The sequence below is a fragment of the Nycticebus coucang genome, chromosome 6 (genome assembly GCF_027406575.1).
Source record: "Nycticebus coucang isolate mNycCou1 chromosome 6, mNycCou1.pri, whole genome shotgun sequence".
In the NCBI taxonomy this organism is placed as follows: domain Eukaryota; kingdom Metazoa; phylum Chordata; class Mammalia; order Primates; family Lorisidae; genus Nycticebus; species Nycticebus coucang.
In genome coordinates, this window is record NC_069785.1 from 133803217 (window position 1) to 133820087 (window position 16871).

At 45.5% G+C, this 16871-nt stretch overlaps 1 protein-coding gene across 4 annotated transcripts in view; it reads left to right on the forward strand.

The window, feature by feature from the left end:
* Window positions 1-743: 743 nt before the first annotated feature.
* Window positions 744-16871, forward strand: part of SNX19 (sorting nexin 19) — a 38189-nt gene continuing 22061 nt past the window's right edge. For 2 of the 4 annotated variants that reach the window (XM_053593515.1, XM_053593517.1), the window contains exons 1-8: window positions 744-2946; window positions 5462-5600; window positions 6555-6655; window positions 6783-6902; window positions 7126-7256; window positions 8596-8692; window positions 9144-9324; window positions 11902-12031. In XM_053593515.1, coding sequence (XP_053449490.1) covers window positions 1252-2946; window positions 5462-5600; window positions 6555-6655; window positions 6783-6902; window positions 7126-7256; window positions 8596-8692; window positions 9144-9324; window positions 11902-12031 — 2594 coding nt within the window. In that variant the 5' untranslated portion in view covers window positions 744-1251. Of the gene's footprint in view, window positions 2947-5461; window positions 5601-6554; window positions 6656-6782; window positions 6903-7125; window positions 7257-8595; window positions 8693-9143; window positions 9325-11901; window positions 12032-13357; window positions 13589-16871 lie in introns of those variants that run through there. The other 2 variants (XM_053593518.1, XM_053593516.1) reach the window with 2 other exon arrangements.

Sequence of the window (16871 nt, forward strand, 5' to 3'; positions counted from 1 at the left end):
CATTTTACTCTATCCCGCACTGACTTCCGTTATTAGATATCCAGTTGGGTTCAAAGAACTGGACTCCCAATTAGCAGCAAGGTTCTGGAGGACAAGGACCGCTTCTGTTCCTCTGCTCTTCCTCCCACAGTGATTGAACATAGCGGGCACTCAAAATATTTGATTGCTTGGGTAATGTCCCCAGCAAATAACCCCAAATCACAAACTTAATTTTGTGATACAGTATATAAAATTTAAGGAATAAATTTACCTTGGTATTATGTTTTATGCCTTGCATGCTGCAATTACCGAGAACAAGTTAGGTAGGCTGCGAGTTGGGGGTGGGGGAGGGCGGGCTCTAAAGAAAATGAAGTGTATGTTAAAATCTATCAGGCCAATGAAACTATGCCCCCCTGGGATTAAAATAAACTGGATTATTGAGAGTGTGCCCAAGCAGTAAGGTATATCTGTAGCCTTCATTTAATAATTAGAGCTGGGACGCGTTTTAAAGGATATGGAAGTCTGAGTCGTTGCGGGTGACAGCTGCAAGGCTGCCTGCCCTCCCTTCTCTGGTGGCACTTTGGGAAAAGGCTCCCTCGCTGGCGTGGAGAGGCTCTGCGCGCGCTCAGACGCGGGCTGCGCAGTGCGGCGCGGCGGCTTCTCACCACCAGGGGGCGCGGGGCAGCGTCGCTCCTCCGGGCGCGCGGTCGCTCTCCCAGCATGCCTCGCCCCGCCGACGTCGACCCGGAAGTTGTCGCCGGCGGCCGGCCGGCCGGCAGCCCCGGCGGATCTGGGAGTGCGGAGTGCGGCTGCTGAGGCAGCCCGGACTTGCGGCGGCTGCGGGCCGAGTCCGGTAGAGAGGACGCTAATGAGTCCGCTCCCGACTGGGGCTCAACCTCGTCGTGCGGCTCCTGGCGGCGTGTGACCCGGCCGGCCGCTGTAAGTGTTTGGGGGGCCGAGGTCCTGCACCGCCCTCTCTGCGGCTGCGAAGAGGCTTTCCGCCTCGGTCGTAATGAAGACCACAGAGTTTTCCTCGGAAGCAGTATCTCTGCTGAAAGGCGCTAGTAGGAGGCCCCCGTTAGTGATAGCCGGGACCAGAGGCAGAGCTGCCGCAGTCGCTTTGCAGTGCCTCTAGGACTTCGAGGGCCCGCAGCCAGGGTTCCTGAATAGTACCCCGATTTCCTCCCATCTGGAACACAGTTCATGTCCCTTTCTCTAACTTTGATGTAAAATAGAAAGGGGACCTTGGGAAGTCACCTTGCCTGTTCAGCCATGAAGGCAGAGTCTGTGCCCCGGTTCCAGCAGACCCCAGTTGAGTCCAGCTCTAGCTTCAGTAATCTCTTGAGTAGCTGGAAGCTGATGGCTATGGGGCTCTTGCTTGGCTGGCTCCTGGTTATCCATCTTCTGATCAATGTATGGCTTCTGTGCCTTCTGTCTGCATTGCTACTGGTGCTAGGGGGGTGGCTGGGTTCCAGTGCCATTGAGGGGGCTTCAGGTCGCCTGCACCTGGAGCGCTTCATCTCAGTGTCCCCCTGCCGTCCATGCCCTGACGCGGAAAGGCAGCTGGAGCAGGAGATCAACTGCACCATCAAGATGATTATTCGGGATTTTGTGTTATCCTGGTATCGTTCTGTAAGCCAGGAGCCAGCCTTCGAGAAAGAGCTGGAGGCAGCTATGAAAGGGTTGGTCCAGGAGCTTCGGAGGAGGATGAGCATGGTAGATAGTCAAGCTGTTGCCCAGAGTGTTCTGACTCTTTGTGGTTGTCACCTGCAAAGCTACATTCAGGCAAAGGAGGCCACTGTAGGAAAGCAAAGTGGTCCAGTGGAGCCATCCCAACTCTGGGAGGCTTACTGCCGGGCCACTGCCCCACATCCAGCTGTGCACAGCCCCAGGGCTGAAGTCAACTACACACGTGGCATTGTGAATCTGTTACTGCAGGAGCTAGTGCCCAAGCCCCACTTGGAGACTCGGACTGGACGTCACGTAGTGGTTGAACTAATTACTTGCAATGTTATCTTACCACTGATCAGCAGGCTGTCAGATCCTGACTGGATCCACCTTATAGTCGTAGGTATCCTTTCCAAGGCCAGAAGTCCAGCACAAGTGGTTAGGCCGCTCTGCCCACCCAGTGCCCTGGAACAGCCCTCAGTGCCCACATCTCTGCCACTGATTGCTGAGGTGGAACATCTGCAGGGAGGGAGATCCCCTTCCCCAGTAGCAGCCCCAGTGTACCTAAGCTGCAGTGAGCCAGAGGGGCCTTCAGGCCACTCCCCAGAGATTGAAGAAGGCCATGAAGCTGTAGAAGGAGATGTGGGTGGAATATCTGAAGAAAGAAAAGTAGGAAACAATTCATCTCATTTCCTACAGCCAGATATTCGAGGCCCCTTGTTCTTATGTGAAGACTCAGAGCTGGAGTCTCCACTCTCTGAACTGAGCAAAGAAACCATCATGCTCATGACTCCAGGCAACTTCCTCTCTGACAGGATTCAGGATGCCCTGTGTGCCCTCGAGGGTTCCCAGGCTCTGGAGCCCAAGGATGGTGAGGGATCTGAAGTCAATGAAGGAGCAGAAGCTGAAGAGGGGCCAAGGACAGAGACAGGCCTGCTGGTCTCCATGCTGCACTCCTGCCCAGAGATCCAGATTGACACAGTGGACAAGGAAGCAGAGGAAGGTGGCGGCACCTCTCTTGCAGCGTTGCTGGAGGAGCCGGAAAAGACCTGCCCCCCACGACCCTCATGCCTAGAGAAGGATCTCACCAGTGATGTGAGCACCCTCGACCCTAGTCTGCCACCGGTTCTGCTTCCCTCCTCTCCACCTGGGCCTCTTAGTTCATCCACCTTCAGCTTTGAGCCTCTGAGCAGTCCAGATGGCCCAATTGTCATACAGAACCTTCGAATCACTGGCACCATTACTGCCCGAGAGCACAGTGGCACTGGATTCCACCCATACACACTCTACACTGTGAAGGTAACAGGATTAAAGCTGCAGGAACCCACTCTGGGCTGGGGATGGGTTTGGAAAGGAGGCTCAGTGAAACTAATGTTCTCCGGGGAGAGACAACTCTTAGTTTGCAATGTTCAATTCAACAAGAGTCTATATATGAATGGTCTGAAGCTAATTTGTTAGGCACAGTAGGCCCTTGTCCTGTACTCATGTGAACAATCTTAGAATCTTAGGGTTAGAATACTGAGGGTTCTATTTTTTAGGGGTTCCAAAACTTGGCTGTACCTGAAAATCACTTGGCTGCTTCTTAAATATATAAATTCTAGCAGACTGATGGATTCTGAATGAGAATTTCCAAGGATGGGTCTCAGGATGCTGCATGTTTTTTAAATTTAGAACTCTCCATGTAATATGGAGGCAGCCTGTCCTAAGACCATTTGCAGGGAAGCGGGGCTTTAACCCAACCAGACCACTTCATGTTGTTTCTGCCAAGTGGTTCCCAAGTCTGTGCTTAAACACCTCCAAGAATAAGGAACTTGCTACCTTCGAATATAGGTAAATAGCCTACTTTCCTAAAAGTATGAAAGAAAACTAGTATTTTTTTAAAAGAAAGAAATTTATAGGGAAGAAGTTTAAAAAGAGAATTCCTGGACATGATCCTCTCCATTGGATTTTATTTGCCTTGAATTTATCTCATTCTGAGTCCAAAAGTGACCCCCAGGCATGAACCTGGGTGCTCTCTTCCTCCCCATGAAACCCCAATTTAAGTAAGAGAGAAAGGGCCTTCCCTGATCTGCTGAACACAGCTGCAGCCTCACCTCAATTTTAGAAAGGAACAGTATGACATTTTCAAATAAGAATAGAAATAATTAGGAGCACCCACACCCCTTATAGGCAAGTTTTAGACGTACAGATGTCTGGTCATAAAATAACTCATGCTATCCTCAAAGAACCGCTATAAGTTTGTTAAATTTTGCCTGCCATTTTTGTTCTCCTAATTCTGTGTGGCATGCATCTTTGACAAGCACCTTTTTCACATATAAATATTGGCTTCTGGATATTTCATCTCTTTTTCATGTCACAGTCTAACACTGATATTAATCAATAGTTTTTTCCTTCTTATTAGCAGAAAAATTAGGTTTATGGATAGAATTTTTAAGTTCATAGTCTTTCATTCTTTTTTCTTTTTTTGTTGCTAAATTTTGACATCTGCTACTACTTACTCCAAATAAATATTAGGAAAGGGTAAAGTGAAAAATAGGAACAAAGGAATGTAGCCAATTATTTAAGATTGGGTTTAGATTTTTACATGGCTTATGTTATATAACATAGTTATGATTTTAAATTGAATGTCAATATTATCATACATTCTGATAGTAAAACAGTTCTATGTGATGGAACAAAACACATCATCATTGAATATTATCCCTCAAGGAGCCGAATATTCCACAGAAAGCATCATATTCTCAGGTTTTGAGATTTCACCTTGAATTCCACCTGTCTTTCTTTTCTGACTCTTTCCTTCTCAGTACTGTTCTGAGCACCTGTTTTGCTCATATCAGCTCATAGTGAGTACCCCATCCTATCTGCCTAGGAAATTTTAAATACCAGCCTTGAATCCTACCAACTAAGAAGTAGGTTTTCCCATCACATGCCCACAATACAGTACCGCAACTAAGTAGAAAGAAGGATCACCTGTATGTTTTGCTGACAGGATTTTACTGCAGCTTAACTCCCCTGTCAGAAAGTCTTCCCTTGTACTTAGATGCAGCTTCCGTGCCCCTCATGGTGTTCGCTCTTTGAGGAATATGCCCACATCAGCCCACCAAGGCTGCAGAAGGCAGCAGACCTTGACCCCTGATAACGTCTCCAGTCTTCACGTGACTACTAATACTACAAATGATATGTACTTAGGAAAAAAATTTACTTAGCTTTAAGAATAACATTAGGAAAATTAATCTGCTTAAAACAAAATGAACATGCCCCTTTAATTTATTCCAGGCAAGCAGATGATTTTTGTTCATCTGCTGTTTGGATTATCTGTTCTTTCCCCAAATAATACACCTAGGTAATCATTGGTTAGTATAGTAGCAAATTGTTTTCCCCTTACAATGTCTAAGACTGTAATTGGGGGTGATAGAAGTCCTGTCATTTTTATAGGTGTTATGCCTTCTGTTTTATGCTCAGTTGAGGATTTGAAACTAGTTACATAGTTATTTTTGTAAGTAAAAAAGGTCTCTGGGAGAGGGAACTTTCAGCTGAAAGTAGTGGGGAACAGCACAACTTCTTGTATGGCCAGGTATACTAAGAGGTGCATCTTATATCTTAATTCAGTCACCCCTGGGGTTTGAGTTGCTCATTACATACTACTCGGGTCTGCAATCAGAGGAGGACATTCTAGAACAGAATAGAAAAGTCTCCCTTCCTCCGTTGCTACTCTCCTCTCACTGTGTGGCCATTGAACAAGTAGCCATTAAAGCCAGAACAGAAGATTGCCTGACCCTGGCTGATTGAGTCAACAGGTTTGTTCCTTCAATAGTACGAGACAGCCCTCGATGGTGAGAACAGCAGTGGTCTGCAGCAGCTGGCCTACCACACCGTGAATCGCCGCTACCGCGAGTTCCTAAATCTGCAGACCCGTCTGGAGGAGAAGCCGGATCTGCGAAAGTTCATCAAAAGTCAGGAGTTTCCCCAGCCCTGGGCTGCCTGCTTGCTTCTCACTTCCAGCCACCAGCCGGGCTGAGCTCTGCGAGCTTGGTGGCCTCTTGGTTGGAGGGGACCTGGGGGTGGAGGAGGAGAATGCTGCATGGGAGGTCATGCTGTACAAGTGTGCGGTCTGAGTTTTGAGTTTTAGCACTGGATGGCACTGGTCACATTCTTTCTGAGGTCACCTTTGCCACTATATGCTTTTGGAGCCCCACCTGGTTTAAGTTCAAAAAAGAAGTGTTCACATTTCTACCTGTGCCCATAAGGCAATATGAGGAGTTAAATTAACTTTTCCAGATTCAAAGATTGGTGGCTCTTATAATATTATACCAAAGATTGTGCCATTTTTTTTCTTTTAACAACCAGGCCTTTTGTATGTTGTTTGATAGCTCCCAGGCAAAAGGAAAATTTTAAAATGTATAAAATTACTTCAAGTAAGCTAGTAACCAGCTACTGTGTTTACAAAAAAAAAAATGCCAATGATTACACAAACAAGTTTGGACAAAAATTACACATTTTTCTCTTAATAACATTAGTTGATATTGAGATAAGCTTGATAATATGTGCCAAGTTCTTTTTAAGTGCTTTGCCTGTTAAGTTATTTAATTTTCATAACAGCCTATGAGATGGATATTATCATTATCCCCATTTTACAGAAAAGAAGTGAAGTCACAGAGAGATTACACAACTTGCCTATGGTCATTATAGTAGGGATTGGAACCAAAATGTAAGCTTGGGCCATTGGTTCAGAGCCCTCACTTGTAACCTCCGTAGTGTAGTATCATATCCGTAGGGTATACTTAGCATACCTGAAAGAAAAAAAAAAAATACAAGGAAACCGATTTAATAGTTGTGATTTGTTTATATGTTTTATGTGGAACAGCTCTGTGAACATTGAATGAATGATTCTTTTTTTTTTCTCAAAGATGTGAAGGGTCCTAAAAAGCTCTTCCCAGATCTTCCATTTGGAAACATGGATAGCGACAGAGTAGAAGCCCGTAAGAGTCTCCTGGAATCATTCTTAAAGGTCAGCGTCCTCCTTTTCTGCCTTCACACTGATCCCCGGGCTCCCAAGCCAAGGGGCAGAGATCTTGGAGAGAACCAGGGACTAGAATTTCCTCTCCCTTTAAAATGTTTTCATGTATCTTTTGCAGCAACTCTGTGCCATTCCTGAGATCGCTAACAGTGAGGAGGTACAGGAGTTCCTTGCTCTGAACACTGATGCTCGGATTGCCTTTGTCAAGAAACCATTCATGGTCTCTAGAATAGACAAGGTACCAGCAGAGCCCTTGTGCTCAGCTGTACTTTTTACCTATAAATACAGAGTATTCATCAGAATGGAAGCAGGGCTTGAAAAATAAGAGGGGTAGGGCATGAGCAGGAACATCACAGAGGGGTGAATAGAGTGTGGACTAGAATTTTCAAGGCCTGTTGCCAGATACTGGCTGGATCATCAATGTGCTGGCCTTCCTGACCCTGCCCCTCCCATCCCTGCAGATAGTGGTGAGTGCCATAGTGGACACCTTGAAGACAGCATTTCCTCGCTCTGAACCACAGAGCCCGACCGAGGACCTGAGTGAGGCTGAGACGGAAAGCAAGCCCCAGACAGAAGGCAAAAAGGGCAGCAAGTAAGGAGTCCTCCCTCACCCAGGGACGCCCCCCAGTTCTCAGGTCCATCTCCAGCCAAGCTCACCCTCATTCTTAAGCTGTAGAAGAGAGAAAGTGGGTCATCTATACCAATTTTTAGGCAAAGCCAGACCCTGGCCTCCTCAGGGATCCTCCCAGAGGCACCTGAGGCGCTGCAGAGGAAGCACTGTGAGTGTTGCTCTCACGAGGGAACCCGGGCCCACCTGACCCGGGAGTTCTGAAGGAAAACTCTGGAATATGGGTATTCTCTTTTCTGTTTTCCTAGGAAATTGAGATGTTTCTTTCCTACTAAGAATTAAGGCATAAAACTGGTCTCTGTTTGCCATTGTTTGTGAAAATCTTGGCTAAGAAGTTGCATATACTAGCAATGAACAGGAAAGGGCTAGAATGGAAACCTGTAAGGCCTATTTTAGTAACTGGTTGTCTCCTGCTGCTCCCTGGCAGCTCTGAAAGTGAACATGTGGAAGGCACCACATTACCTTTAACAGGAATTTTATATATCTGAGTCATCGTGAAGGAGAGAGAGACAGACAGAGAGAAAATGTATGTGTGTGTACGTGTGTGTATACGTTGTATGTGTGTGCATACGTGTGTGTATGTGTGCGTGCACATGGGTGTGTGTACGTGTGTATGTGTACGTTGTATGTGTGCATACGTCTGTGTGTGTGTGTTTGTGTATGTGTGTGTGTGTATGTGTACATGTCTGTGTGTGTGCTCACACCTGCGTGGCCCCATCTCTTTTTGTCTCCATGCCTTGTGTTTTTTGGGCCCAGCGGTAACAGATTCACAGTACTCAGCCTTTTCCAACTGGGCCTACATTTTGATGGAGGACCACATGCTTACACATCCCTTGTTCTTGAAACATTGAAGTTATCAATGTTTCAATGTTGGGATTTCTTCCCTGGTTTTCTTTGAATGTAAGGAGGTAGATGGATGCCCAAAAAGGGCACAGCACCAGCAGCAGTGACAGGACACTTGGTCTGCCACTTGTCTATTTAGCCTTCAGCAGGTTTTTAATTAGGGCCTGGTACACGCTAGCCACTCTTCTGTTCTGTGGGAATATAACCATAACACATACAGATTGGTTCTTATTTTATTTGGTGCCCTTTCACAAGTGTACTGTAGATACAGCTTATAGTAAGTGGTACTATCTTTTAAGAGCCAGAATACGTATTGCTTGGGGGATTTCAGAGCCAAGTGTTTCCTGGCAACTCTGACCATAAACTCCCAGGAATAATCATGAGTGTTACTGTTTTAATACATTCTCGATACTTGCCAGCTTGTATGGGGATCAGGACCATGGATTGCTTTCTGTTTTAGGTCCAGACTGAGGTTCTCATCCAGTAAAATTGCTCCCGCAGTAAATGCGACTGAAGCCCACGGTCAGGTTCTCTACTGTGTCCAAGAAGGCAATGCGGTAAGAAGCAAGAGGCAATAAGATCTGGGCAGTGGAGATACTCCCTAAAGTCAGAAAGCTTCTGCTTAGTTAACATCTGTCTGGATCTCTAATTTCTGTTCTAAATTATTTTCTCATGAATGGTTTGGAATTCCTGCCAGCTCTGGGCGCCAGAGTGGCTTCTCGAGGATAGTAGGTTTGGGATAATGGATGACAAGATGAGAAAGAAAGCCACATCCCAGAGAACAGGTGACTGAAAAATGTGTGGAAGTGATCCCAGAATCCCAGGGTAGGGTTGTTTTGCTTGCAACTTGGGTCAAAAAGCAAACTCTGTCCTGATGTAGTCCCAGGTTGAGTTGGGCTCTGTCCCCTCAGTACTTTCCTGGGAGAGGCAGGGAAACACAGCACTGCGTCTGCTCCTCCCCCCACCCCGTCCGCATTCTTTGTGATGTGCCTCTGGCTGTTTCTTCAGGAGTCAGGGATCCTGTCCATGTCTGGGATGTTATCCTTCATTGAAAAACAGACAAAGTTACTGGAAATGGAGCCAGCAGACCTCGCAGAAAAAGATCCTGAACAAACGTCCAAAACATGTACAGACAGTTACTTGTCAGATGCAACCAGGCCAGCCCAAGATGTCCACAGCAGTGATCTAGGTAAGTGGCCAGGTCTCTGCTCCCCCAGAGAAGGGGCCAGAGAGAATTCTACTTGGCTTTTGGAGTAGTTGGGCTTTGTAGCTTTAATTCCTGTTCTGTCTAGATGAGTGAGCTGTGTTCGGAACTCCAGTGTTGGAGGTGCCATGCTAGAGCATGGGGATAAATGGGATAGTGCCCAGAGCTGAGTCCAGCCGAGGAGCAGGGCACAAGACACAGCAGTTACCCTTCGGCAGGATGGGATCCTGGCTCACACTGTGGACATCCTGTTTAAGGTCCTGCTGGCACACTTTGGCCTGTGAAACTGCCCTCTAGAAACTCACTTGGCTTTGTTACCTGCAACACTGCTTACCTGGTTCTTTTTTTGCCTTTCTCAGTCGTCTGGTAGGTGCCCTTATCAGCCTTCCGGGGTTTGATGTCCGGCTCATTGTTCTAACTCCGCACACTCTCCCTGGGGGGTGCCACGGCTCCACCTATACTGTAGCTTTCAGTTCTAACACATGGACAGTGACACCTGAATATTTGGTGTTAACTCCTCTTGAACATGCCATAGGGCAGCTAAAGTGTCACACGTCTGAGTGGAATTCATCTTTTTCCCCAGGCCTCTTCCTCCTCTGTATTTACTACCAGGGCTCATGATGCCATCTAGTTCCCCAGGGCAGAGCAGGGTAGGAGAAGAGGGAAGGTTCTTACCCCTTTCATGGTAAGTATTAAGAAAAACAGCAGGTGATCTTCCCAGGAGGCAAGTGGATTCTGCAGAGGAAAGATTCAGAGCCCTGGGTATTGAGTAGTAGGTTTGCTGAACTTGAAGTTAAAACAGTTTATCCATTTGAAGACAAAGGCCTCTGCCGAGAATAAAAGATCACAAAATCTTGGCTTCAGAAGAGGGAAAATCTGATTTCACCACTGCCTCTCGGGTGACAAGGCCACGCACAAACCACCTCTGCTTGGTGGACTTTAGTGTAAGTGTGTGAGGAGTGGCATTGACAGCCCCACTCCTTCACTTGGATCCCGAGGATTAATGACGCCAGGATGGCGTGAAGACATCAGAGAACTGTTACAAGACTGTAAATAAGGTGGGGTGGGTCAGACAAGGTATTCATGGCCAAAATCAAGCCTGTAAATGTTATGCATCGTATCTCTAAACAAATGGTTAATGCCTGAGCCCATAATCTAGCCCTGAGAAAATCTCCTCTTTTCTTCAAGAGGACTTAGTGGCAACTTGTTTGCTCTCTTACTTTAACTGCTGTGACTGTGTGTTACCACATGGTGGCAGCTTCGGGCAAGTGCTAAACCTGAGAAAATAACAGAACTGGGGAGAGTGACAGAGGCTCAAGATGATGCTGTTTGCCAAGGAGCAGAATCTCCCATCTCTGAGCAAATGGCTAGAAAGCAGTAACCTGTCATCTCCCAGGCCCTTGAAATGGAAGGTAAAGGTACAGCCGCCGAAATCCACAGTCACTCATGTTTAAAGAGACCTTAAAATAGAGCTTGGGTAAGCTGGCCTGGAGAATACCCACGAGACCTAGACTAACAAAGTCATTATTGATGATTAATTACAGTATTAACACGGCAATAGCACCAGATGGCTCAGATTCATTCTGGAACGTTATGTGTTCTTGGGGAACTCCCAGGAAGCAAATCAGAAATGATATGGAACTCCCAAAACAGGATTAGAGAATAGTTGCTTCCCTCCACAAAATGCATTTGTTCAGGAAACTTCAGCTTAGCACTGTGTATAAGTTCATCTGTAGCCCTTCCAAGTCCTCAAAGCAAGAAAGAAATCAGAATCGTTATAGCATTTGATAAAGGTGTGGGGTTCTTCCTGGAATTGCACATTATCTTAAAAGCAAGCTAAACCTCCTGAATCCCAACCAGCAACTCTGTGCAGAGCAGGTCTTTCAAAGCAGACTTTCCCAGAAGAAGGAAACTCAAGTCTTCGCCCACATCTGCCCACAGCGTTTCCATGCTGCATTGTGGGGAGTGGAATGTGAGGGCAGGAGACACTAGGCCCCTGATTCTCAGCCAGGTGCCATCAGAGGATCTTAGTTGTGCTGCGAAAACTTTTTTAAGATCATTAATTAAATTATTTTTGAAAGAAGTGCAAACACAGTATATTCTTTTGTTTACTCTTTTTCTTTTGAACAACATAATTTAAGTGTGCCACGGAAGTTTAACTATAGGTTCAAGTGTACTGTGAGATAAAAAAAGGTTGAAAAACACTGCACTAAGCCTTGCCAGTTTCATCTGCTCTCGAGTTGTGAGATCTTACTTGGAACAAAATATATTCAGCATCCTGGGGAAATATTAAAGAAACAGAAGCTAAGCTGGCAAAATAACTATATGCAAAATTTAAAAAAAAAATGTGCTAGGTGACAATATTAGGAACGTAAAAGAATTGTAAAGAAATACAAAGCCTGTCGCTGAAACTTCTAGATATGAGGTGAGCATCTCCTTACTTGAGTGCAGAGGGATTACAGGAGCACAATGTGAAAGTCGAGATGATCCCAGTGCACCAGTGCATTGCAATGTGGCTGTGAGTCTCTTCTGAGTTACTTTTGATGCCTTTGTGTCCCTCAGGAACAGAAACAGAGTTAGCCGACACAGCCCTGGATCTGCTGTTCTTGCTGTTGATGGAACAGTGGAAATGGCTGTGCACTGAAAACATGCAGAAATTTCTGCGTCTTATCTTTGGGACCCTGGTTCAGAGGTAAGTCTGCTGAGTTCTCCTTCATGTGAGAGTCAAATTGTACAGAAATTGGATGTTGATGCTGAATTCTGCACTTGAAAGGGTAAGTGTGGAGCCCAGGAAACCTGTGACCGTAAAAGCGGATAGATTCTCTTTTATGGAGATGCAGGGATGGAGGCTGCCTTGAGAGTATCAGAAAGCTTTCACTAAACACCTTGTTGTCCACAGTCAGAAAGTGTCTGGCTCTGTTCATCCGCTGCCTAATGCACTGAGTTTCAGACACTGTCTGTGATCCTGATGTCGTCCGCCCTTCATGTTCCCAAGCCCCACACCTTTCACCTGCTATCATTGTGATTATAAACAATGGGAAAGAAAAGGGGAAAACAAATCAGTGTTCTTGAAATAAAGATTGTTTTCTCTGAGAAGAACATAAATATTCACAACTAAAGTAAGAATACTTACACAGGGTGGTAAAAATAGAGGGAAATTTGTATTTGCAAGTTGACTTTTATAATCAGGCCTTGTAATCCCATCATCACTTGATCTTCCTGAAAGATTTGTACACAGGTGGAGTTTTTAGCTGCTGACTTTCTAACCGTGGAACTGATGCTGACTTTGCTAACCTGGAGAAGGCCAGAAATGCTGTCTCTGAGCCAGACAGACACATGTAGAACTTGGGCTTGGGCCACTCTTGTTTTGAACCCTCTCTTACGAGACATCCTGGCAGATCCCAAAGGAAGAAGCAGCCAAATACCAACCTCTTCTGTTAACCTTGTGTCTCATGCTACAAAGTCACTCAAAAAGTATCTTCTTTTACAGAAGAATTACATTATCTATTCTGTAAGTAGAAAACTCATTAACAACAAGCAATTAAATCTCCCTTTTCATACCCAAAGTTTCACAGGATCAAAGAGGCTTTAATAAACTTGAATCATAAAGAGACTAAGTGAAAGAAGAGGAGGCACCTCTGTATTTGCTGAGTGCTCCTCTTTGCCAGCACTGACCTCTGTTTACAGATATTTTCTTACGTGGCCAAGTGAGGTAGTAGCCCCATTTTACAGAATGAGAAAATAGAGCTTGGCAAACTCAGCAAACATGCCCAAGGTCAGACTTACTGGAATTTTAAGCCAAATTTGTATGACTCCAAAGCCAATTATAGTCTCCAATTCAAACCCACATACAAAATACTAACTGGTCTCTGTGCCTGGGGCTTGTGCCCCTTGTCCTTGCTCTATCCTCAGCTCATCACTAGAGTGCTTTTTCTGAAAAGCATATCTGAATTCCTAACTTAAAATTCATGAGTGAAACCCTTTTGCCTAAAATTGGTTTCCCCCATATGTGCTCTGAAGTCCTAGGGCTGCACAGGAGTGTGTCAGAGGGCAGCTTAGAAGACAGGGAGGAGCTGGGCATCCTGTGATCCAATAAAGCAGTTCACTTGGGTCTATTTAATACACTGGGTTAAGTGAGGCTCTATGTGAAAGAGGCTCTGCTGTGTTTTAAATAATATTCATTTCTTTATATTAAAATCTTACCTCCTTGCTCACTGGGTCTGATCTGGCCCCAGCCTTATTTCTCATTCCCTTCCATGGGGACTCTGTGTCACTGCCTGGAGGAGAATGAAACCAGGGCTGTGGCCTCTTTCCTCCGGCCCTTTGCTTGTCCTCTTGTACCTGCCTGAGTGGCCCTTCTCGACTCACTGCCCTCCAATTCCTTTTGGTGTTCTTTTCTCTCTTTTTGTCTGCTTGGCTTCTTGTAAAACATTTTTCCAATATTGAGCATAACATGTCATTTATTCTGTGAAACTTCCATAGCATTCTCGTCTATTTTCCCCTAGCAGTGAGGAGTCTTTTACTCTCATAGTTTTGATAATATTCCTATCACAGTGCTTTTCCTAAACTCGTGGTTCTCAATTGGGTACGCTTTTGTCCCCCAGGGGACATTTAGCAATATCAAGAGACATATTTGGTTGTCACAACTGGGAAGGAGGCGGGTGAGATACCTACTGGCATCTGGATACCATCTGGTGGGTAGAAGCCAGGCTTGCTGTTGAAAGTGTAGCCCTCCACCCCAACAATGAATTAATCCTGCCCAAAGTGTCCATAGTGCTAAGATTGAGAAACTCTGTCCTGGGCCGTGGCTTTTTAAGGGCTAGCTTCCTCTTTAAGGAGAAACTAGCTTGTATCTCCAGCAACTTACGCAGGTCCTGGGACATAGTAATCGTCACTAAATATCTGATAAAGGAATAAAGATTTTCCCTCTCAGTCCCTTCGTACTTAAAAATATAATCTTCTTACACTTTATTCTGGAACATGTAGATGTCACTAATTAAGCCTTCCTTTATCCTCTCCCTCTGTTGGATGCCCTGTGCTGATGTTTCAGGTGCTTTTAAACAGTGGGAAGACCCCATGCCTAGCTAGCATGTGATCACCCTTGAAGAAGTCATACAGATAACAAATTGCTTTCAGCGCACAAGAAATTATTCAGTAGGAACATAAAACTATAGATGAGTCAGGATAAATTAAGAGATTGGGATCCATATATAAAAAAAGTAGGAAGAAGTTTACCTGAACTTTGAATAGCTCAGAATATTAAATGGTTTGGCCAGATAAAGGAGAGAGAACTCTATTCTCAAAATTAGAGAATGATCACTGAGGGAGAAGCCCTTCCTGTAGCCAGGGTGTGTGGAGCTCTACAGTAGGGAAGTTAAATACGAGGAGGCAAGTCCGGGGGTGTGGTGGACACGCGGAGACAGGGATCACTCTGGGCTGCAGTGTGGAGCTGTGAGACTTACAAGCCAAGTCAGATGACCCCAGTGGGTGATGTTTATAAAGTCTCTAATAATCGGGAAGAAAACAAGAATAAGGGGGCGTGTGCTCTCCAGTCTAAGCTGTCTCTTGGCCTGACTGGTAGAAATGTATCCAGGCTGTAGCATTCATCTCACTTTTAACATTCTTACCTCTCTCCAACTGGGGATTGATTTTGGTCTTACTCCTTTATTCACTAACACTGTATTCCTGAGGGCTGTCGGTAGTGAACACAACAGGCACTGTCCTACTTTCACATGTTTCCCAGTAGGGTTGGGGTGAGAACTGAACCAGGTGTCTCACTCAGATCACAGATTTAACAGGCAGTGGGGCTGGAATTCAAACCCAGGAGGCTGAAGTCCAAGTTCTTAGTCTACTGCAGTAGACTATTATTATTCTGTGTTTACTCTCTGAGCTTTGGCTTCCTCAACTGGAAAACAGGAATGATAATGTTGTCTGTCTCTGTGGTTATAAGCAACATGTCCAGTCCAGATGAGGTCTTCACATGTGCTCTTCAAAAAAGCAAAGAATACAAAACACTTTCTGTTTCTAATGCTTCAGCAGTGGTCCCGAATAAGCTCCACTGTGTATGTCTTCAGGACCCCCCAACCCGTACCAATCTCCTGCCATGCCCACCTCTGAGCCACGCAGACTTGGGCTTCTAAATGACGAGGGCTTTGTGAGGCCTTTTGAGGTGATTTTGTGCCAGTGGGCTCATTGGTTAAAGCAGCAGCCAGGACGTTGCCGTGTCTTACGTCAGGGAGCACAACACCTGGGCCCCTTTCCAGTACAGATGGGCAAGGTGAGGTACACAGTTCAGCAGTGTTTTTCAGGTACAGTGTTGCTCCTGGTGACATGGGTGTGGAGAGAACTGCTGGAGTCCAGTGGAGCATTCTTCATGAGAAGCGCTTTGGAGTCGAGGCGAGTCCTCCGCTTCCCACCCTCACTCCTGCACTCCGCGAGCGCTGCCTCTCCGGTGAGCTGGGTGGAGAGGTCGATGTCTAAGCAGGTAGTGAGTGAACACTAGCAAAGCCCAAACGCCACTCGTGCCAGAAGGGAACTCAGGGAGAGGGCGTTCTGCTGAATTTCCCTTGATTTCCTTTTCACTTTCTGCGGTTTTATTGTTGTTTTTGCTGTTTGTGTGTGTGCTGCTTTTTTTTTTTTTTTTTAATGAAGAGACATCACTATTTGGAACAGTAGGAAAATTCTGAATGTATTTGGTGAATTTGAATGAAGCTAATATGAAAATTGTGCAATGCCAGAACTTTGTGGCTGGGTGCTTTTAAAAAGCTCACTGTGACTAGATTCTATTGCAGTCATGTGTCAGAGGTGTTTCCAGGTGGTGATACTTACTGAGTTAGCACATATTCTTTCTTCCCCAAAAAGTTTTTATATCTAATCAAACTTGATCCTTTACCCATTTTGTTCTGTATTAACTGTAATGAAAATGCGAGCATGGCTGGTTAGGACTCTCCTTACCCTGAATGTCCACAGACTAGAATTCTAGAATAAAATGAAGAATCTCATCCTTCCCTGTTGTAGGCCTTTCATCTCTCCTTACAAATCATTATCTTCATCTTCTTAAAGGTAACATTTGGCCTCTTCTCAAGTATCTTTTGCTGGTTTCACAGTGTTCTTGAAGCCCCCTTAAGATAGGAAGCATGAGTTGTGGTATCTGAGAAAAGATCCATTTCCCCTCGCAGTTCTAAGGATCTGGCACTTGTCTCCTATCAGCAAGTCCCATGTGCACGGGGGACATAAGAAAGACAGGGCTCATTGCAGGACTCCGTGGGTAGACAGTGATCATCTTCAGCACCAGGGGATCTACTGTCCAGCAGACACCTGTTGAGAGTTTATTTGTGCAGATACTATACTGAACCCTACAAGCATATTATATCAATTGATTCCCTCACAAACCCTGTGAAAGAGGTATGACCTCTGTGTCAAAGGCAAGGAATCAAAGACTTATAAAGAATGAGTTACTTAATCAGGACTACAGTGCTAATTATCACAAGCAGAATTTGAATCCAGGTTTCAAATCCAGAAATCAAATTCAG